This window comes from Saimiri boliviensis, chromosome 12 (genome assembly GCF_048565385.1).
Source record: "Saimiri boliviensis isolate mSaiBol1 chromosome 12, mSaiBol1.pri, whole genome shotgun sequence".
Classification (NCBI taxonomy): domain Eukaryota; kingdom Metazoa; phylum Chordata; class Mammalia; order Primates; family Cebidae; genus Saimiri; species Saimiri boliviensis.
This window is the reverse complement of record NC_133460.1, coordinates 18,670,901-18,694,469: the sequence shown is the minus strand read 5'-3', so window position 1 is coordinate 18,694,469 and position 23,569 is coordinate 18,670,901. Positions and strand designations below refer to the sequence as shown.

The 23,569-nt window shown below is 43.4% G+C and overlaps 1 protein-coding gene and 1 pseudogene across 4 annotated transcripts in view; both read right to left on the bottom strand.

The window, feature by feature from the left end:
* DNAH3 (dynein axonemal heavy chain 3) overlaps positions 1-23,569 on the bottom strand; it is a 213,900-nt gene that overhangs the window by 113,293 nt on the left and 77,038 nt on the right. For 3 of the 4 annotated variants that reach the window (XR_012512758.1, XM_074381954.1, XM_074381955.1), the window contains 9 exons: positions 22,307-22,486; positions 20,142-20,278; positions 13,899-14,100; positions 12,021-12,113; positions 9,840-9,950; positions 6,166-6,280; positions 3,081-3,279; positions 1,302-1,410; positions 963-1,076 (listed from right to left, as the gene is read on the bottom strand). Coding sequence is in view for 3 of the 4 variants with exons in the window: in XM_074381954.1 (XP_074238055.1) it covers positions 963-1,076; positions 1,302-1,410; positions 3,081-3,279; positions 6,166-6,280; positions 9,840-9,950; positions 12,021-12,113; positions 13,899-14,100; positions 20,142-20,278; positions 22,307-22,486 (1,260 nt within the window). In the remaining variant the exon portion in view is untranslated. Of the gene's footprint in view, positions 1-962; positions 1,077-1,301; positions 1,411-3,080; positions 3,280-6,165; positions 6,281-9,839; positions 9,951-12,020; positions 12,114-13,898; positions 14,101-20,141; positions 20,279-22,306; positions 22,487-23,569 lie in introns of those variants that run through there. The other variant, XM_074381956.1, reaches the window with a different exon arrangement.
* LOC120367343 (large ribosomal subunit protein eL8 pseudogene) lies at positions 14,267-15,134 on the bottom strand (annotated as a pseudogene).

Here is a 23,569-nt window from a genome sequence, read left to right as displayed (position 1 = left end):
TTGTGATGCACCTTTTGTACTTCTACTATAGACTTTTATCCTATTGTTATTTGTTTCATTAAATTTTTATTTCTCTTTCCTAGATTGTAACAGTCTAGACAGCAAGACCTTTTTTTTTTTTTTTGAGATAGAGTTTCACTCCCAGGCTGGAGTGCAATGGCAGGATCTCGACTAACTGCAACCTCCGCCTCCTGCGTTCAATCCATTCTCCTGCTTTAGCCTCCCAAGTAGCTGCGATTACAGGTGCCTGCCACCATGCCCCTGACTAATTTTTTGTATTTTTAGTAGAGACAGGGTTTCAGCATGTGGACCAGGCTAGTCTTGAACTCCTAACCTCAGGTGATCCACCCACCCCGGACTCCCAAAGTGCTGGGATAACAGATATGAGCCACAGTGCCCAGCCGAAAGAGACGAAGTCTCACTCTCACCCAGGCTGGAAGACAGTGGCATCATCATAGCTCACTTCAGCCTTGAACTCCTGGGCTCAAGTGATCCTCCTGTCTCACCCTCCTGAATAGCCGAGATTATTTTATTTTTGTAGAGACAGGGTCTCACTGTGTTGCCCAGGCTGATCTCAGACTCCTGGGCTCAAGTGATCCTCCCACCTTGTCCTCCCAAAGTGTTGGGATTACAGGTGTAAGCCTCTGTGCCTGGCTATACAACCATTTCTTGCTCATCTTTGTAGCATGAACATATGCAGGATATCTGATGTATAGTAGCTGCTCAGTAGTTTGGAATGGGCAAGTGAATGAATTAATATGCTTGGGAGATGGGGATATGTGTATAAAATATGCATCTGTCTCCTTGGGACTCCTTTTGTTTAGTTCACTGAGTGCCTGCTTTGGAGGTACTCACATCTGCCACAGAGAAGACATAAGGCCCTGTAATTAAGGTGCTCAAAGCCCAGAAAAAGGCCCCTCCAGGTGTAACTTCTTGGTTTTGCAGCCTAGAAGCAAAGTTACCTCGATCCTGTTGAACTCATCAAAGCAAGCCCATGCTCCAGCCTGGGCCAGCCCCTTGAAGAACTTCCCCATAGCTTTGTAATCCAAACCATCGGAGCAGTTGAAGACCACACACTAGAAAGAGGGAGGGTGTAGGTATCATTCAGGGTGGATTCCATCCCATCTGAATTATCCTGCACCATTCAAAAGGGGTGGGCTTCTCTCTCCTTGCTCTGCTGAAGAAGCTGGGACCCACACTGCCTATTAATGCTAAACCATCTTAAAGTTCTTGCTCACTTCCCTGAATGGGGTGCAGAGAGGGCCTGGAAGAGAGGGAGGGGATAGATGGCATTTCCCTACCTGCTTAGCCAAGGCTTTGGCCAGATCTTTGGTGGTTTCTGTCTTGCCAGTCCCAGCTGGACCCTCTGGAGCACCCCCAAGGTTCAGCTTCAAAGCTCCCATCAGTGTCCTATGGGGAAGAAAATAGGACTTCAGTGTTTGAGTTCTAAGACACAGAAAAGAAATCGGCTTTGTATTTATTTTGACTCATACATATATTTAGGTTGGTGCAAAAGTGATTGCAGTTTTTGCCATTGAAAGTAATGGTAAAAGCTGCAATAACTTTTGCACCAACCAAATAGCTAAAACCTTTTCCCTGATCATTTGAGCAATACAACATCATTGTAAATATTTCTATTTTACTTGGCATTGTAACCTCAAAGCCCAGCACAGTGCCCAGCACGAGTGGCACCCATAAATATTTGTTTTAATGAATGATTGAATGAATAAATGAATGCGTGCACACATACATCAGTGAATCAAATAAAAGTGAATAATACTCATAAACTCCACCTTCCAAAGATCACCAGTGCTAATGGAATGGTGCAAATAAAGATATTTCTCCCATTAGATTAAGAATTTTTTTTTTCTCTTGAGACAGGTTCTCACTGTGTCACCCAGGCTGGAGTACAGAGGCATGGTCATGGCTCACTGCAGTCTTGGCCTCCTTGGCCCAAGTGATCCTCCCATCTCAGCCTCCCAAGTAGTTGGAACTTACACACCACCACACCCGGTTAATTTTCGTATTTTTTGTAGGGATGGGGTATTGCCATGTTTTTACCCCCAACCCAGGTGGGTTGGTCTCAAACTTCTGGGATCAAGTAATCCACCTACCTTGGTCTCCCAAAGTGCTGAGGCATGAGCCACCATGCCCAGCTAGATTATGAACTCTTAAGTTCAGGAATCATATTTAATTCTATTTCATAACCCCAGTAAATTAATAGTTTCTGGCATATAATAGGTACAAGATAAACGTTAGAAATGAATGATGTAATAACCGTGGTTCCACATCCCTTGGTATAAGTCTCTGTGTTTTCATTTAGCACTCTATCTTGTAATTATTTGAATATGTCTCTCCCACCTCCCCAGTTAGATTTAGGGTTTCTTGAGGTCATGCATGATGCACAGAAAACTTCAAAAAACGGATGTTGAATAATGAGTGGAATAAATAAATGAAGAGCAAAAATCACAGACCATAAAAAAACAAGTGGTTGAAGATTTTGAAGAGAGAAAATACTCTGAAGTATTATTTTTATAATCTAAAAAAAAAATCCACTGTAAGGAAATATATAAAAGCAAAGAACATTTAAACATCACAAAACTGACAAGTTAACAAAATCCCAATTTCAAAGGCTGAGTTCCACAGAATATGGCAAAATACTTTGCTGAGCCCAGAATGGCCAGATCTTTTCATGAGACTGGCTGGAGAGCACAGAGACTCCTTGGCTATGTCCTTGACATCACTTCTTGTCTATCTTATGGTCATAGGATCTCCAGGCACCATCTTCATTCCTGCCATTGGAGAGCCTTCTATGTTAAGTCGTGTGTCATATTCACAGACGTGCATCAGTATTCCACTTGTTGGCTCAAATAGATTGATTTACGCTAGAACTCCTGCTGGGTTCTCATTTCTAGCCTGAAGACCTAGTTTCTACACCCATCTTTGGGACTATGGAGAAACTAATAATCTGAAGTGTGAAAAGTAAAGGTGACCCAAGACATTACTATCTTTCTTCCTCAGAGTTTTCTTCCCCTGGAGTTCTCCATTCACCCCTCAGATCTAGGAACCCCAGAATGTACCTGTAGCAGCGGTCGGTGAGGGGTGTGATCACCAGCCGGGAGGAGTTTCCCAGGTACTCATAGCCATACAAGGCTTCCGTGGTGATAATCTGCACCTGCACATCCTTGTCCACCCAGTAGTAGCGCAGCTGCGAGATCCATTGGAAATCATTCAGATCAGAGACCCTGTCCTCAGATAACTTGGCCACCACGTCACGGGCTGTTGGGACACAGATGCAGAAACACACACGCAGAGCCATCAGAACTCTCCATCTTTGTAAGCTCCTCGGTTAGAAGTGGGTGTTATCAAGGTCCCTCATTCTCCAAATTATTTTATTTTATTTATTTTTCAAGTCTATTTATTTACCGAGTCTCATTCTGTCCCCTGTGCTGGAGTGCAATGGCATCATCTCGGCTCACTGCAACTTCTGCCTTCCAGGTTCAAGTGATTTTCCTGACTCAGCCTCCAAAGCAGCTGGGATTACAGGCACACATCACTATGCCTGGCTAATTTTGGTTTTTAGTAGAGATGGGGTTTCACCATGTTGTCCAGGCTGGTCTCTAACTCCTGACCTCATGTGATCCACCCGCCTTGGCCTCCCAAAGTGCTGGGATTACAGGTGTGAGCCACCGAACCCAGCCCAGACAATTTCAGATTTCACAAGCCTTCTTGCCCACCCCCAATCTGCAGGCAGCAATATCTGTTGGAAGCTGGTCTTTGCTTTCTCTCAAGGCCAGGCAGAGAATCTGCTGCACCACCTTCTCTCAGATGGCACAGCAGAGGTATTAAAGGTGTGTGCTCTGAAATCAGGCTGCCTGGGTTCAAATTCTGGTTCCACCGTGAATTAGCTATGTGACTTTGGGTAAGTTCCTCAACCTCTCTGTTCTTCAGTTGTATAATCTGTAAAATAGGGATAACACAGTACCTACATTATAGGGTTATGCTGAGGATTAAATAAACATATGTGCATATATACATATCTACATGTAGACACAATAGAGAGAGAACGAGAGAAAGGGAGCTGTGCTTGGCGACTGAAAACGTTACACAGGTATTAGCTACTATTAGCTACTAATACAGGTATTAGCTATCATCCCCAAATTCTTGGAAGGCTGATCCAGAGGGCTTTGCAATGCATAGTGACTCCAAATTCCATCCTATGTCCAATACAACCCTTTTGGTCCTGTTCCAGGCCCCTAGGATATCTTAGGAGAATGCAATCATAGTGGCCTTATATAGCAGGGGAAGGAAGCCCAAGAATCCATGGTTAGATGCATCCTTTCCATCTGGGGGCCTGAGAAACCAGCTGGGAGATACAGTTTCTAGCTTTTCTCCTTTCTTTCATGGGACTGTAAGCCCTGATTTATTTTCTCCAAGTGACAGGGGCCTTGAAGTCGAAGAGTGGACCTAGGCCGATGAGAATCATTCATTACATTTTTGGTAACTCGGGTGGAGAGCTATGGAGATCTCAGAGTTAGTACAGCAGACTCAAAATTCAGATCTCAGAAACGTCACTTTTCAAAGGGTTGCTTCCATAAGGCTCCTGCCTCTCTGTGACAGAATCTTCTACATTACAGTAAAATCCAAAACCCTGCAGAGAAGAGTCCTTGAAGAAGATTATATACACAACTTTGTCTTCCTTCCCAAGGAATTTAATTCCCCTCCTGGCTTTTGAGGGAATATAGAGGGGAACCACCCTCTACGTTCTCCCAAGGAAGCAGGTGTAGGGCAGGGGTAGGGTATGCATGAGGGATACAAGAGGAAAGTGAATTTCAAGGGATTGGGTTGGGGATCCCTTCATTATGCAGTGTGTATATGCACACTTACATTTGTGTGTGAGTGTGTATGTGCAATTGTGTGCATGTGTGCATACACACATGCTTATGTTTGTGAACCCAGCCACAGTGGGTTACCCTGGGTGGTATAACCACATCTGCACCAATTATTCCTAATAGCTGAGTATGTGGCCGTGTGAAAAGCACATTTTCCCTTCTCTCCCTGATGTTATGCTGGCCTATCTGATGAAATCAGATCGAAGTCAGCATTAACCTTGAGGGGAATGAGATGCCATGAAATGCCAGTAGGAAGCTGGGTGTGTGAGCAAGAGACTCTGTTCCCAAGCAACCAGCCTGGTCCAGCCCCAGTTTCCTTGGTGATGGAGTGAGGGTGTGGGGGTGGTTTGTTTTATATAAAGACCCCAGTTTTTCCTCCTCCTCCTCCTCTTCCTCCTCCTCTTCGTTTTAAAGGAGGAGCTGGAAGGCATCTTGTCTCACCACCCACTGCTTGCAAAATTGCCCATTCCCAGTCCCTTAGGCTTGGAAGCAGACAGACATGGGCACTTCTGTTGCTTACTATTATAGCTGTATGCCTCTCAGCAAGTTACCTCTCTAAGTGCCAGGTTCTGAATCTGTGAAATGTCTATGAAAACGAGATAATGTATGTCAACCACTTAGCACAAAGCCTGGCACCTAGCAAGGATTCCAAAATATTAGGTATGGTTAGCCAAGGAAATGATTCCACGTTGGTGAAGCTCAGAAATGACTTTGGCCATCACTGTCTCAGTACAAGCCCTGCTGGGAGGGTTCCTGGAAATCAGATTGGGGATGGGAGAGGAAACACAGGTAGAGATACACAGAGCTTTTTGGCATTGGCTTCTCTCTTTCCTCTCCATTCTGTTTTTTTTTTTTTTTTTGAGATGGAGTCTGTTACCAGGCTGGAGTGCAATGGTGTAATCTCAGCTCACTGCAACTTCCACCTCCCAGGTTCAAGCAAGTCTCCTGCTTCAGCCTCTTGTGTAGCTGGGACTACAGGTGTGCGTGCCTGGCCAATTTTTGTATTTTTAGTAGAGACAAGGTTTCACCATGTTGGCCAGGATGGTCTCAATCTCTTGACCTCATGATCCACCCGCCTCAGTCTTCCTAAGTGCCAGGATTACAGGCGTGAGCCACCACGCCTGGCCCTGCTCCATCTTACTCTCGGCTGAAGAAAGCTCTCCCTAATGAGGAAGGAAACCCTGACTCATTCCATCCTGGAGAATTGAGATGAGCAAGACTAGGCTGCAACTCCTGGACCAACGGTAATGAGAGGGGAAGCCTTCTGGCTTACCGTGGACATCGATGACTGTGAGGGCCCCGAGAGTGAGTCGAGCTCCGCTGCTCAGCTTCCCTCGCACCAGCTGGACAATCTGTGCAATCTGATCATTGCTTTTTTTCAGAAAATCCTGGCAGGGGCAGAGGAGGGGACAACCGGTTACACTGGATTGTCCCCTGGTAATCCCCATGTCAGGAAATGGTATCATGAACCACCGGATGGCTCAAGCCAGACTCCTGGGTGCTAGTTCCTCAAGTCCACCTCTTCCTTACCCCAGTCCTTAATCTCTGAATGAAATTCCTAATGAATTATGCTGAAAGAGGCCAGGTTTAGAAGGTTTCATACTGCATGATTTTATTTTTATAATATTGTGGAAAAGTGAGCAGAAAATACTTGGTAGTTACTGGAGGCTTAGAGTAGAGACTGCAACTGACTACAAAAGGCATGAGGGCATTTTTTGGGGTGGTGTGGAACTGTCTTATATTTTGATTGTGATGGTGCCTCCACAAATACATGTGTTTCTCGAAACTCAGAACACATGTGCTAAAAAGGGTAAATTTTACGGTATATAAATTATACTGTAAATCAGAATTAACCTCCCAAATTGGAAACTTTTTCACATTTGAAAAAGAGACAAAGGAGCTGCAAAAACAAAATGCAGCATGTAACCCTAGCTTGCATCCTGGACTAGGAAAAAAAAAAGGATAGTAGGGCAATTGGCTAATTTTTATTTTTTATTTTTATTTTTTGAGATGGAGCCTGACTCAGCCTCTCAATATAGCTGGAATACAAGTGGAATAGCTGGAACTACAGGTGTACAACACCACACCCAGCTAATCTTTGTATTTTTAGTAGAGCTGGAGTTTCAGCATGTTGGCTAGGCTGGTCTCAAACTCCTGACCTCAAGTGATCTACCCACCTTGGCCTCCCGAAGTGCTGGGATTACAGGCATTAGCCACCATGCTGGCCTGTCATTTCCTTTCCAAGATGACAAAATTTAAATTAGCCAATTTAGAAAGGTCTATAGATTAGGCAATAAAATCATATCAATATGATTATATAAGATATTAATATATGAGGAATCTGTATGAAAGATATATGGAAATTGTTTGTATTATATTTACAGTATTATTGGAACGTTTCATGTTATTTCAAACAAAGAGGCAAAAAATAAAAAGAACACTTAAAAAGGAAAAAAAGTAAGACCACCCCTGGGTTCAAATCCTACCTTCCCTACTTTCTACTTTCTAGCTCTGTGGCTCTGGGAAAATGATTTTAAGCTTCTGAGTCTCAGTCTCCTGGTGTGTCAGATGCAGATTTTTTTTTTTTTTTTTGAGATGGTGTCTTGCTCTGTCGCCCAGTCTGGAGTGCACAGGCACAAACATGGCTCACTGAAACCTTGACCTCCTGAGCTCAAGCAATCTTCCCACCTGAGCTGCCTGAGTAGCTGGGGCCATAGGCACACACCATCACTCCTGGCTATTTGTAGAACTGGGGGTCTCGCTATGTTGCCCAGGCTGGTCTTGAACTCCTGGCCTCAAGCAATGCTCCCGTCTTGGCCTCCCAAACCATTGGGATTACAGGTGTGAGCCACCATATCCTGCCCTAAATCTAGGTAATTATAGCAACCTCTTCAAGCTGTGTTGAGGATTAAATGAAGTAGAGGATGCGGTGTTGGGGCTTCTCCCCTCATCTCTCCTAACCACACCCATTCCACAGCTATTCTAGACCAAAGTGTCTTCCTGCTGGAATACACCATGGTTTTCATCTTCAGGCTGTTGCATAATCCAGGTCTTCTCTCAGAAATACTCTTTCTCCTATTTTCTGCTCAGTTAATCCCTACTTATATTTCAGGTCACCTCTTAGACACGACTTTTCTGAGAAATCTTCCGCAATCCTAACTAACCTCCCTTCATCCCTCCCTCCCTCTCTTCCTCCCTCCCTCCCTCCCTCCCTCCCTTCCTTCCTCTCTCCCTCCCTTCCTTCCTCCTTCCCTCCCTTCCTCCATTCCTTCCTCCCTTCCTCTCTTCCTCCCTTCCTGCCTTCCTACCTTTCTTTCTCCCTTCTTCCCTTCCTCCCTCCCCACAATTACTGGATGTCTGTTCTTTCCTATCATAGTTCTATAAAAGAGCCTGTTTCTCTCCCCCACTAGACTATAAATCCATGAGGACAGGGACTATGTCTGTCTCATTCACTTCTAATTACCTTTGTTAGCAGCAGTCCCAGCACAGAGCAGATGCCAAACTGGTATTTGTTAAATGAATAATAAATGGTTGGAGGGATGAGGGATGGTTATTCTGTGTCAACACCTGCTTCCTTTATGATATGGAGGCACATCACAGAGCATGCATGCACTCCAGGGCCTGGGTGTATGATGGGAAACATTCTCCCTATCTATGGGTGGGAAAACTGGGACACAGAGATACCATCACAAAAGTCAGAGGATTTTCGAGTTTCTAAAGTTTGAAAGATGTATGTGAAAGCAGTTTGCATGTGTAAAGCACAATATGCCCATTAGGATTTGTCAATATGGAATCTGTATAAGTTTAAACATTGGCCAAGTATTAATATTCTAATTTCAATTTATACAGCAAAATACAGGAAATTAAAATATATTCTAATCCACAGCCAATTCTCTAAGGGGAGTAACAAGAGGTCTGGTGAGATATTCATGGGGAATTATACCATGGTAGAAAGCCTGGCTGAGTATGAAGTTTTCATTCATTCATTTAACAAATATTTGGTCACGCATGGTGGCTCCTAGCATTTTGGAAGACTGAGGCAATGAGGACTGCTTGAGGCCAAGAGTTTAAGACTACCCTGACCAACGCAGTGAGACCCCATCTCTAGTTTAAAAAATAGAAAAAGTTTAAAAACAAACAAATCTCCAAATATTTATTGAACATCTACTATGTGCTGGGCACTATATTAACCTCTGAAGATATAATAGTCAGCAGAGCAGACAAAGCTTCTTCCCTGTAGGGTTTATAGCCTTGTATCTAAGTACTGAATCATTTACTGACATCTCATTTAACCCTCCCACAATATTAGGATGTAGTGTGACAATTCCTTGTATGTTACAGACAAAGGAGATTGAGACTTGGGTTAAGTTGCTCACGGTCACACAGCTAAGAAAAGACAGTGTCAGGATTTGAACTCAAGTCCATCCAGGTCTTAACAGTCAAGCATTGGCATCAGTTGGCTGGAAACACGTATATTTGGATCTGAGGATAAGCAGATGCTTGAGTACACTTGGTCTCAGGAGAAAGCTGAAGGAAGGATGGGAGGTGGATTCATTTGGGAGGGAGTAGGGGTAATGAGAAGGAGGCTGTAAAGGAGAAGGAGAGGAAAATTATGGTCCCTTGGCTTAGGAAGAATTCAGGAGTTCTCCTTTGGTGGAAATTGTGCCAGGTTGGCCCCTAGAATCAAGGGTATAAGACGTAGAATCCTTCGGTCCAGAATGTCTGTCATCTAGGAAGGACTGTGAGGATCTTGTACCATAGAACTCCAGGATAGCTCCAATCCCAAATTCTCCATCCCACTGTCCTTATGGGAAAGCTGATGTCTGAGAGGCTGAGTCCAAACAACTTTTGTTTAGAGAATAAAACATGGCTACTCTAATTATACGTCATTCAAATCCTAATGGATGCTTGGATCTCTTCTGTAAGCTTCACAGCAATCTCACTTACCGGTAAGGTATTTTCCACCAGAGCTTGGGACACCTCCTGGGTCCAAAAGATGGAAGAGACACAGATAACCACCTGACCAGGCCACTGTAAGACCCAGTGATTTCGAGGGACCTGGAAAAGTGCAGCGGACATGTGGTAGGATCAGTTCATGTGTGATTTAAACTGGGTTTACAAAAACATGCCCCAACCATCTTACCCCACCCACAACAAAAACAAAATCTTCTCCCATCCTCAGATGCTACAAGGTTCAACATCTCTGGGATTACTGACTTACATCTTCCTTTCTGAGTTTTATGAAAAAGAAAATAAATCACCAATCATCTCATCAACTTTGCATTTTTTCCATTCATCAAATTTTGCCATAGTTATACTCAAGGTGACGTTCAGAGAGTTCTCATAACTACTGTTTTTTAATGGCTGCATAATATTGCAGTGCTGAGTCACAATTTTCTTAGCTGTTTCCCCACCCCACAATTTTTTCCCCACCCCACAAATTTTTCCCTTAAGCTACAGATCAGGAGTGGGCAAACTATGTATAGAAATTTTTTCATAAATAGAGTTGTATATACAGTCACAGCCATTAAAAAGAATGAGTTTCAGGGACATGGATGAAGCTGGAAGCCATCATTCTCAGCAAACTAACACAGGCACAGAAAACCAAACACTGCATGTTCTCACCCACAAGTGGGAGTTGAACAATGAGAACACATGGACACAGGGAGGGGAACATCACACACCGGGGCCTCTTGGGGGTTGGGAGCAAGAGGAAGAAGAGCATTAGGACAAATACCTAATGCATGTGGGGCTTAAAACCTAGATGATGGGTTGATGGGTACAGCAAACCACCATGACAGTATACCTATATAACAAACCTGCAAGTTCTGCACATGTATCCCAGAACTTAAAATAAAATAAAATTTAAAAAAACAAATTAAAAAAAAGAAATACAGCCATGCCCATCTTTTACATATATTCTGATGCTTTTACATTACAAGGGCAAAGCTACAGTACCCATTTACTACACATATATCTCTTATTACATTATGTTGTATACATTAAATATGCACAATAAAATTTATTTTGAAAAATAGTTGCACTGGGAATGTGGCCTGCAGCACTGAAAATATTTACTATCTGGCTCTTTACAGAAAAAGTTTGATCTGAGGATAAAACTTGATAGATTTGATTTGCATGAAATAGTTTCATACCAGTAACTGCTTTTCTTTAATTTTTGATTCAGAACATGTCATAGAAAAAAGGATTGGTCTTTCATTTGACAATGCAAATACTACTTCAAGGGACAGTAAGGTCGGTCCCCAGTACATTAGTGTGAAGGTGTTAATTGAATATTGCTTTGTTCTGTGGGTCCTGGGAGTAAGAAAGTAAGAAAGTTAGAGTCAATTGGCCGGGTGCGGTGGCTCACACCTGTAATCTCAGCACTTTTGGAGGCCAAGGCAGGTGGATCACTTGAGGTCAGGAGTTTGAGAACATCCTGGCCAATATGGTGAAACCCTGTCTCTACTAAAAATACAAAAATTAGCTGGGCGTGGTGGTGGGTGCCTATAATCACAGCTGCTTGGGAAGCTAAGGCAGGAGAACTGCTTGAACCCAGAAGGTGGAGGTTGCAGTGAGCCAAGATCATGCCACTGCACTGCAGCCTGGGAGACAGAGTGAGACTCCACCTCAAAAAAAAAAAAAAAAAAAAAAAAGAAAGAAAGAAAGAAAAAAAGTTAGAGCCAGTCATGAATGTTGCTAGAGGCTGGCTACCAAGTTATTCTGATAGGTTCATTGTCTTAAGCCTTACATCATACCTGTTTCCCTTAAAGCTTTGGGAACTTAATGAGTTATACCATTCAGGGCATCTGTAAGGTAAATGAATGCTTAATTGGAAGGGGCTCTAAATAGACCTCGTGCCATTAATTCCATTAAAAAAGGACTGATCTGTAGCAACCAAAGGGTTCCAGCTAACCTTCTTCTCTTACATCACCTGCTTCTAACTGCAAACATTTCACCAGGAATAGGTTCATTGCCCCAGGATTCACAGGTAAGGAAAGAGGTGCAGAGCGACAGGTTTTGGTAGAAGGCAGAGGATCCAACTGAACGACTGTTACATTCACCTTCTCCCCAGTGTTCTCTTTAGTGCACTAGTGTCCCGGCATGTGTACCCCGACTCTCGTTTACCTTGACATATGCTTCAATCCCAAGTCCAATGACTTCTCGCAGACTGGCCAGCATCATCTGCTCCACCTGCTGGAGCCACTTTTCCACCATGCCCTATGTGGCAAGACAGACAGAGAGCGCAACAGTCAACCAGCATCCAGAGGGAGGGAGGGACAGTGGGCAGAACACAGCTTTCTCTCTGGACACAGCTGGAGGGAGGCCAAAGGCTTGGCACCTTTTCAAGCCCATGTTCTCTTTCTCCCTGTCCTTTTTTTTTTTTTTTTTTTTTTAAGAGAGAGACAGGGCCTTTCTATGTCATCCAGACTGGAGTGTGAAGGTGCGATCCTGGCTCACTGAAGCCTCGAATTGGGCCTAAGCAACCCTCTTCCTTCAGCCTCCTGAGTAGCTGGGACTGCAGGCGCATGTCACCATGCCTGGCTAAGTTTTGATTTTTTCTGTAGAGCTTGGTTCTCTTCATGTTGCCCAGGTTGGTCTCGAACTCCTGGTCTCAAGAGATCCTCTTGCCTCAACCTCCCAAAGTGCTGAGATGACAGGTATGAGCCATGGCACCTGGCCCCAGCCAATATTCTCTATCTGCTTTACACTTATTTCGTGTATTCTCAGAAGTATATGCCTTCTAAAGGGGCAATAGGCCTTTTATTTTTATTTTTTTTTGATGGAGTTTCACTCTTGTCACCCAGGCTGGAGTGCAATGGTGTGATCTCAGCTCATTCCAACCTCTGCCTCCCGGGTTCAAGTGATTCTCTTGCCTCAGCCTCCTGAGTAGCTAGGATTACAGGTCTGTGCCACCATACCCGGCTTTTTAGTAGAGACAGAGTTTCGCCATATTGGCCAGGCTAGTCTCGAACTCCTGACCTCAGGTGATCCACTTGCCTTGACCTCCCAAAGTGCTGGGATTATAGGCATGAGCCACTGTGCCCGGCCCATTTTTAGCATGCATTACTTTCATACCATCTTCTGAAACAGACAACTTTTCAGAAGGCAAATGAAACATTTATGTCAGTTCATAAAATAAATTGCACTTTTTTAATGAACAGCTCTGATTCATGCATTATTTCAGTGGGTCTCAAACTTTGCTGTTCCTTGAAATCACTTGGAGATCTTTAAAAAATACTGATGACTGACTCCCACCCCCAGACTTCCTGATTTAATTGGTATGGGATGCAACCAGGTCATTTGGATTTTGATTAAAGCTCCATAGGGAAATCCAAATATGCAGCAAATTATTCAGTGTTAGAATTTCAGGTAACTGTAGCTGTTGACTTCAGGTGCTTCTAAGCTAGCTGGTGTCTGCGTTGGTAATGTGACTCCTGGTTGCTGCAGTTTACAAGTGTGGGTAGCAAAAACAGCCAACAAAGCAAGGCTAAGCCTGCTTGTCTATTACCACTTGAGGGTGCTGTCACTCAGCAGAAATGGAAGTAATGTATACTTTACTCATTATATAAGGACATATGTATGAAAACCTAAGTAGCATTATATCTCTCATTGATTCCATGATGTTTTATTGATCTTTAAAATGAGTGCCCCAGAAAGCTACCTGTCTAACTGAATCGCTTTCAACTGAACTCTGCATATGGAAATCTAAACAGCATCAGTTGTTTGGATCTGATTCCTTCAACTGACTCCACATTGAGTTGGGTTAAAAATCCACAAATTTAATACATCACGTGGCTTGCGGTATAATCCCCATCTTAGAGATGGGTACACTGAGACTCAGAATATTGAGTAACTTCCCCAAATTATTCAGTTGTTACACTGTGGAACCCAAGTGTTCCATACCCCAGGCAGTCTTGAACTAGGGTCCCAGTGCTTAACCAATACGCTCTCTGGTTTACTCTGTTATGGAGAAAAGAACCAAAAATGTGTAAAGGGAGTTACCTTGGCGTTAGCTGGGTAGATTTTCTGTATGAATGGAACAGTTTCTTTTTCGGAGCTGATCATGCCCGTAATTTCCAGATTGTCTGTAAACTCAAGCTTGGCAATACCTTCAAAACACTTCTTCAAGTGTGGTTGCACTCGGAGAGGGTCCTTTGTCTCTGACAAGATTTCCAGCAGTTCATCATTTGATAGGAAGAAGAACCTATTTCAAAGCAAAGAAAAATGGTAACTGGAACCTCTTCCAAGAACTTTTTCCAGCAAGGTGATACTCTCTAACAGGTAGTCCACACCTAGGTGAATAACAGCAATGTCCTGGGGTCTTCACTAAGGCCCACGCTCTTTTACCACTTTTCATCTGGGACTTGGAAGGTAGTTTTGCTTTTTTTTTTTTTTTTTAGGAAAATTTGTATTATTTTTTAGAAAACAGTGTACAATTTAACCCAGTTTTGTGGCAAGTTCTTTAGCCTTTGCCTTTTCAAGCTTGGCGATGCGAGCCACAGACTTGGGACCCAGGACATTGCCTCCCCAGTGACGGCAGATCTCATCATATCTATCATTGTAGTTGGTGTGGATAGCTTCCACCAGCTTAGCCAGAGCACCTTTGTCTTCCGAGTTCACGTGTGTGAAGGCGACAGTGGTGCAGGTCTTCCTGTGGACTAGACGTCCCAGTCTTGCCTTCCCCTTGATAATGCAGTAAGGGACTCCCATTTTACGACACAGGGCAGGCAAGAAGACAACGAGCTCAATAGGGTCCACGTCGTGGGCTATCACCACCAGCTGAGCTTTCTTGTTCTCCACCAAGGTGGTGATGGTGTTAACTCCTGCTCGAAGGACAGGTGGTCTCTTAGTGGGGACGTCCCCTTTGCCAGCCGCTTTCTTCTCGGCCCGGGCCAACAGCCTCTGCTTCTTTTCTTTCTTCGTTTCTGGTCTATACTTGTGGGCCAGCTTAAGCAGCTGAGTAGCTGTTTGGCGGTCCAGGGCCTGGGTGAACTGGTTAATTGCAGGGGGCACTTTCAGCCGCTTATAGAGGATGGCTCTTTGCCGCTGCAACCTGATATGGCGGGGCCATTTCACAAAGCGGGTGAGGTCTCTTTTGGGCTGGACGTCTTGTCCAATTCCAAAATTTTTCGGCCTTTTCTCAAATAGTGGATTCACCACTTTCTTGGCCTCCTGTTTCTTCACGACAGCAGGGGCCGGAGCCACCTTCTTCCCCTTGGCTTTCTTTCCTTTCGGCATGTTGGTCGTCGGGAAGAGAGCAGTTTTGCTTTTTTAAAGAGATGAGGTCTTGTCATATTGCCCAGGCTAGACTTGAACTCCTGGGCTCAAGCAATCCTGTCTTCTCAGACTACTGAGTAGCTGGGATTACAGGCATGAGCCATTACACCCAGTTTGGAGATTTTTTTTTTTTTTTTTTTTTTTTTTGAGACAGAGTTTTGCTATTGTTGCCCAGGCTGGAGTACAACAGCACGATCTTGGCTCACTGTAACCTTCATTTTCCAGGTTCAAGCAATTCTCCTGCCTCAGCCTCCTGAGTAGCTGGGATTACAGGCATGCACCACCATGCCCAGCTAATTTTTTTTGTATTTTTGGTAGAGATGGGGTTTCACCATGTTGGCTAGGCTGGTCTTGAACTCCTGACCTCAGGTGATCCACCCGCTTCAGCCTCCCAAAGTGCTGGGATTACAGGTGTGTTGGGGATGGTTTTGACTCTGAGATACTACACATGATGTCAGCCAAAAGGCTGAGAAGCAATGATTTTGACTCTGAGAGCAAGAGAAAGAATGAAAGCTGGCATATGTGGCTTTAATAGGGCTGAGGGTGTGGTTGCTATCAGTTGAAAGGAGCCCAGATAGAACAGCGATTTTCAACTCTGGCTGCACTTCAGAATCACCTGGGGAGCTTATAACAAAATCCCAGTGCCACAGTCCCACTGCCCAGATTCTAATAGAATTGGTCTGGAGGTGGGTCTGATATTTTTACAAATTTCAGGTCATTCTAATGTGCAGTCAGTGTTGAGAACCACTGGGTAGGGGCAGGAGAGAGAGACTTCCTTGTCTTTCCTTCTCTCCATGCTTGCAAGAAAATTGTATAGGCATGATACAAGAAAGCAAATGTTAAGAATGAGCCTATTTACATGCAGAGGCCTCTACCATCTTTCATTTTATTTTATTTTATTTTATTTTTGTTAAGACAGGGTCTTGCTCTGTCACCTGGGCTGGAGTTCAGTGGTGCATTCATGGCTCACTACAGCCTTGGCATTCAGGGCTCAAGTGATTCTCCCACCTCAGCCTCCTGAGTAGCTGGGACTACAGGCATGTACCACCACACCCAGCTAATTTTGCTTACTTTGTAGAAATGGGTCTCACCATGTTGCCCAGGCTAGTCTCAAACTCCTGGGCTCAAGTGAACCATCCACTTTGCCTCCCAAAGTGCTGGGATTTTAAGCATGAGCCACTGCCCTCAGCCGTCTGCTATCTTTTAAATTAGGGATAAGACAATTTCATCTCTTTATTAGGCCTAAAACCAGCAACAACAAACTTTCAGAAATGTTCAATGTTCAAACCTGTACTGTGACCATCAGGCTGAAAGTTCTATGATGGAGGGATTGTGTGATTATGACCTTTACCAAATATAGTGGGTTACAAAAATGGCCAAAATATTTACAGGTTCCCTCATCAAGGGGTGGAGTCTGTTTTCACATTTCTCAAATTTGAGCTGGCTCTGTGTCTTGCTTTGACCATTAGAATATAAATGAACATGAGTCTGTGCAAGTTCTAAGCCTAGGTATCAAGAGGCCATGATGCTTTCACACTTGCTGCTCTTAGGAGTCCTGTGACCACTGCCATATGAATAAATCCAGGCTAGTCTTCTACAGAACAAAACACATGTGGCCCAACTACCTGTTTCCCCAGCCAATAGGAAGCTAATGACCAGACAAGCAATTAAGGATGCTGACTGCCCACTGCAGTCACAAGTGAGCCCCAATGAGACCAGAAGAACCACCCAGCTAAGCCCAGCCCAATCTCCCCACCTACAGAATTATGAGCTAAATACATGGTTGCTGTTTCACACTTCTAAGTTTTGCAGTCATTTCTTATTCGCCAAAGCAAACTAATATACTGTGTCTACAATGTTGAGCAAGTAGAAAGAGTAATAATTATTTGTTGCTGACCAACTAACCAACATCCAATGAGAGGTCAATTTCTCCCACTTCCAAGTGAAATTCAAATGGGATATACACTCTCTATGGATATACACTCCCTCCATCTCCATCATGTGTTATAATAAATAAAGCTCAATGGCCATAAGAGTAATAATAACACACTTGTATTAAAATTAAAATCTTTTTTTAGATATCTGTATTTTCAAGATAAATTAAATTATGTGGCCATAAAAAACATTCTCAAAGTGTTTACTGAGAGTGTTTACTTTTATTTCATAAAAATGCACAAAGAAATATTGAGGGGTGTGTGTGTGTGTGTGTGTGTGTGTGTGTGTGTGTGTTCAACTTAGGGAAAATATGTAGCTCAGAGAGGTTAAATGCTGAATATCTTATCCAGACTTCCTGGGTATCAATTCTAGGTTGGTCATTTACCTGTCTTGTATCTTTGGGCAAACTATTATTTTCTCATTCATAAAACAGGGATAATAATAATGTTCCCAACCTCATAAGAGTATTATGAGGATTAAATTAGTTAATAAGTATAAAGCACTTAGAGCAGGGTCCTGATGTAAGCTAAGTGCTAAATTAGTGCTATTACTCATATATTTTTTGAGACAGTCTTGATCTATCACCCAGGCTGGAGAGCAGTGGCACCATCTCAGTTCGCTGCAACCTCTGCCCTTGGGTTTAAGCAATTCTCCTGCCTCAGCCTCCCAAGTAGCTGGGATTACAGGTACCTACCACCACATCCAGCTAATTTTTATATTTTTAGTAGAGATGGGGTTTCCTCATTTTGGCCAGACTGGTCTCCAACTCCTGACCTCAGGTGATCTGCCCGCTTCGGCCTCCCAAAGTGCTGAGATTATAGGCATGAGCCCCTGTGCCCAGCCTATTATTCTTTTTTTAAATTTTATTTATTTTTTTATTTTTTGAGATGGAGTTTCGCTCGTTACCCAGGCTGGAGTGCAATGGCGCGATCTCGGCTCACCGCAACCTCCGCCTCCTGGGTTCAGGCAATTCTCCTGCCTCAGCCTCCTGAGTAGCTGGGATTACAGGCATGCGCCACCATGCCCAGCTAATTTTTTGTATTTTTAGTAGAGATAGGGTTTCACCATGTTGACCAGGATGGTCTCGATCTCTCGACCTCGTGATCCACCCGCCTTGGCCTCCCAAAGTGCTGGGATTACAGGCTTGAGCCACCGCACCCGGCCTTATTCTTATTTTTAATAGGAATAACAAGAGTGGGTCTAGAAGCCCAAACCTCAGGCGTTTCCTGAGTTTAATCTCTTCCCAAGCCTATGCTTCCAAACCAGGGTTCCTTCCACTATAATGTGTTGTCCAATATGAAAGCTATTAGCCACATGTGGCTATTTATATTAAAAAGTCATATTAACTAAGTTAAAAATTGGCTTCCTCAGTCACATCAGCCACCTGTAAAGTGCTCAGTGGCCACTGGTCTCTAAGGGCTCCTGTACTGGATAGTACAGACAAAGAACATTCCTATCATTGAGGAAAGCTCTATTGGATAATGCTGAATTGAATAAATACCAAAGATACTTCTCAGTTTCTCTTTTTTTTTTTTTTTTTTTTTTTGAGCCCGAATCTTGCTCTGTCACCCAGGCTGGAGTGCAGTGGTGTGATCTCAGGAAACTGCAACCTCTGCCTCCCAGGCGCCAGGTTCAAGCAATTCTCCTGCCTCAGCCTCCCAAGTAGCTGTGATCACGGGTGCCCCCTACCACGCCCGGCTATTTTTTGTATTTTTAGTAAAGCTGAGGTTTCACCATGTTGACCAGGCTGGTCTTGAACTCCTGACCTCAGGATTTACCTGCCTAAGCCTCCCACAGTGCTGGGATTACAGGTGTGAGCCACCATGCCCGGCCATACTTCTGACTTTCTAACAAATCATTTATTTTTTTGTAAAGAGCAAGGAACTAACTTTGTCTCCATATAAAGAGACACTAAAATTCATGTTTCTTAAATGTAAATTAGGATCAAACACCCTAATCAGGGTCAAATGACATGGAGTGACCATCAGTGGTGAACCAGACATGGATGGATTAACAGAGCCTTCTTCTTTCTTTTTCTTTCTTTTCTTTCTTTTGTTCCTTTTCTTTCTTCTTCTTTCTTCTTCTTCTTCCTCCTCATCCTCCTCCTCCTTCTTCCTCCTCTTCCTCTTTCTTTTTTTTTTTTTTTTGAGACAGGGTCTGACTCTGTTGCCCAAGCTGGAGTGCAATGGCATAATCTTGTATCTGCCTCCTAGACTCAAATGATCCTCCTATCTCAGCCTCTCAAGTAGCTGGGACTGTGGGCACATACCACCAAGCTGGTTTACTTTTGTGTTTTTAGGTAGAGGTGGAATTTCTCCATCTTGTCCAGACTGATCTCGAATTTCTGAGCTCAATAAATCCTCCCACCTTGGCCTCCTAAAACGTTGGTATTACAGGTGTGAGGCACCATGCCTGACCTGGAGCTAACCTAAAACTCCCTTGACTTTCATGCAGAAGATTCGTTCTTGTGGGGAAAAAAAGAGTCAAATATGTATAAGCATACCTACCAGAAACTACAAAACTTGATGGCATAAAAAATTGGCTGATGTTTCCTAAACACATAGTCTAGGTGCTAAATGTCTTTACATGCATTAGCTCATTAATCTGTACAACAAATACATTAAGAAGGGGCCATTATTACATCCCAAATTTATAGTGGAGAACCTGAGGCTTGGATAGATTTGCTGGAGGCTTCAAGATTATCAAGTAGAAAAGCTGGGATGCCAAAGGAGGTCTGTTTAACTCCAAAATTCAGGCTTATAGTCATCACTACTCTATCCCTGTAACTGGGGAAAATAACAGTGTTGGTTTCGACATGACATGTGCATTTGACACCCACTGGTGTCCATTCAAATTCACACTAAGTAATGACCATGAAGCCATGCCCCATTCCTGAAAGCTGTCTCAGAGAATCGAAAACCAGGAAAGAGTATGGTCTAGATTGGTTGAAGCCAACTCTCAGTATGAAAAATGTAATTCTACCTACATATGGGGAAAGAATGTAATTCCAAATAAAAGAACAATGCTGGATACCTGGGGAAGAATAGTCTCTTCTTCTCCAAATAATTATTCAGCCCTTTCTGGATATCCTCCAATAGAAGGTTGGCTTCTTGAAGCTTCTCGGTCATCCGTGGCTGGTCAGCTGCCACCATAACCCTGCTATCTTTCACCTGGGTTCCATCAAAAAAAAGGGAGACTCATGATGGGGTTCCCAAGTTCTGAGATTGGTCATTGTAATAATGTGTGACCAGATTATCAACTAACGGCATTCCTTATCCAGCTAACTGCCTCCTGATCCCCCTCCTAACTGCATAGGGGTGAATGCTCATGGAACATGACTCTGTTCCTCTGATCATGGTTGACTGGGCAGGGACTGGGACACCTGAATCCAAACAAGCCCAGTTATATTTTAACCCAGGGAGTTTAGAATCCAAAGCATGACATTCTATACTAGTCGGGCTGAGTGAGGATCATGTCTCTTTGTGTGATAGAGTGGCAGAGCAAGCCAGTCTTGAGAGAGAGAGAGAGAGTGGGAGAGACAGACAGACAGAGAGTGACAGAGTGAGTGAGTGAGAGAGAGAGAGAGAGAGAGAGACAGAGAGAGAGACTGACTAAAGCATGACCAGGAAAGAGGAGCTGAGATCAGAGGGATGAAAAGAGTTCCTGAGAGGTTTCTGGGTTCTAGATCCGTCCTTTGTGAGGCTTGGCTGTACTTTTTGGTCTTGGGTTCCATGAGAAACCTGTTTGGTCTTTTCGTTTTAGCTATTCTGAGTCCGTTTCTGTCACTTGCACCCACAGAACTTTATCTAATAGAGAACTGGCTTATGCTGACTGGATAATCTAAATCCCCATTTATCTCACCCCCACAAACAAAGCAGAGAAGATAAAAATCTTTTTAATAACAAAAAGGAAATAATCTTTTTAAGTGTACCTCAATTTGACCACACTTGACTTAAAAAAGAAAAATGATTTGACCTCCTAAAAGATGCCCCTACCTGCCTTGCACACCCAGTGAACTTACCAACCTTCAAGGCTTGATCCTAGTGTTCCTACTTTAGAGGCAGAAACAACCAATCACTCTTCTATAACATTACTTTTTCTTTCTTTCTTTTCTTTTTTTTTTTTAGCGATAGAGTCTTGCTCTATCACCCAGGCTAGAGTGCAGTAGCACAATCTGGGGTCATAGCAACCTCTGCCTCCCAGGCTCAAGGGATCTTCCTGCCTCAGCTTCTGAATAGCTGGGATTACAGGCACTTGCCACCATGCCCAGCTAATTTTTTGTATTTTTAGTAGAGATGGGGTTTTACCATGTTGCCAGGCTGGTCTCAAACTCCTGAGCTCAAGTGATCCACCTGGCTTGGCCTCCCAAAGTGCTGGAATTATAGGCATGAGCCACCACGCTCAGCCAAGGCAGCAAATTCTATGAAGACAGAAATCATATTCTTGCCACCTTCAAGGGTTTTCTGATTCCCATACAACCCCTGAGTCATTGTAGGTACTGAATAAACATTTGTTAAATAACTGAGTAACCAAATGTGGATAATTGCTGGAGCTCTAAAAGGATTCTCAATCTATGGAATTGTTATTGCATTATCCTGTAACAAATAAAACCTCATGTAAAATGACAGCTTAATACAAACTTCCTATAGTTACTGCTTGGGAAGTGGAAATTCAAAAGGATTCTACTTTCTATGTTACATATTTATATTTGTAGGTTTGTATTTTTTTAAACTTCTTTTGAGATGGAGTCTCACTCTGTCTCCCAGGCTGGAGTGCAGTGGCACAATCCCAGCTTACTGCAACCTCTGCCTCCCGAGTTCAAGCGATCCTCCTACTTCAGTCTTCTGAGTAGCTGGGATTACAAGCATGTACCACCATGCCTAGCAATTTTTTTTTTTTTTTTTTTTTATAGAGATGGAGTGTTTTACCATGTTGGCCAGGCTGGTCCGGAACTCCTGACCTCAAGCGATCCACCCACCTTGGCCTCCCAAAGTACTGGGATTACAGGCATGAGCCACCACACCGGCCATATGTTTGCATTTTTAATAATAATAACTTTTGAAATTAGAAGAAGATATAAAAGATTGATTTTGCAAAACTCCAGTTCATTTACAAGTTTCAAGGAAGGTGACTAGGATGCATAATGAGTAAACATTCGTATTTCTACTGGAAAGAGTTATTAGCGTATAAAAACTTACTGCTTGAGACATAAGCGATTTCCAGGAACTATCAACAATCCCAAATTTCCTGCCCTCTTCTGGCATCTGGGCAATAATGTCCTCTGAACTGAAGATTGGTTCTAGGTACAGCCAGGTGGCTTGGCATTTCAACCAGGCATCCAAATTATCTTGTACGCGAACTAGCTTTTCTTCCCATTTCTGTGAATTTAGCATTTCATATCTGAATCATTAACCTGCCACTCTGCATCACAGGGCCACAGACCAAGCAAATGGATGGAGCCATACATTTATTCATTCATTCAGTCAGTCAGTCACTTGTTTAACAAATATTTATTGAGGGTCCCCCTATGCTCTGGTCACTGCTCCAGGTGATGTGACCATAGCAATGAGTGAAACACACAAGAGCTTTGCCCTTTATAGAGCTCATGTTCTAGCAGAATACTTATAATAGTTACACACACAACCTGTGACAAGTGATGGTCTGAGTGCTTTAAGTATACAGAACAATTTAATCCAACAGCCTTACAAGGTAGATGTTATTACAAACCTCATTTTCCAGATGTAGAAACTGAAACACAACAGTTTAGTAATGTGCTCAAGGTCACATCACCAATAAGGAGCAGGGCCAGAATTCGAACCCAGGCAATCTGGTTTCAGAGTTTGTACCCTTAGCCTACATCACTTCTACAAACAATGAGCACAGGAGGCCAAACCCCTACCCTTGGGTAGCTTACATTCTAAATAACTACTGCCCATAAGATGCTTTCCAAATGCATGTGTATTTGGTGCATTCAAATCTCATCTTCTCTTTTGTCAGACAGTTGCAAAGGCTCAACCTACCATATGCTTACTTGGATGGTTATTGCTTTCAGTCTTGCGTCATTTATTTACTTATTTATTTTTGAGCCAGAGTTTCACTCTTGTTGCCCAGGCTAGAGTGCAATGGCACAATCTTGGTTCACTGCAACCTCCACCTCCTGGGTTCAAGTGATTCTCCTGTCTCAGCCACTCAGGAAGCTGAGATTACAGGTGCCCACCACTGCATCTGGATAATTTTTGTGTTTTTAGTAGACAGGGTTTCAACATGTTGGCCAGGCTGGCCTCAAACTCCTGACCTCAGGTGATCTGCCCGCCTCGGCCTCCCAAAGTGCTGGGATTATAGGCATGAGCCACTATGTCAATTATATATATTTTTTAATTAGGACAAAGTAACTTTGTTAACTGAATGTGAAAACCTTCCCCCTCCTCTGAGAAACCCACAGCTAATGAAACATGTCAAAA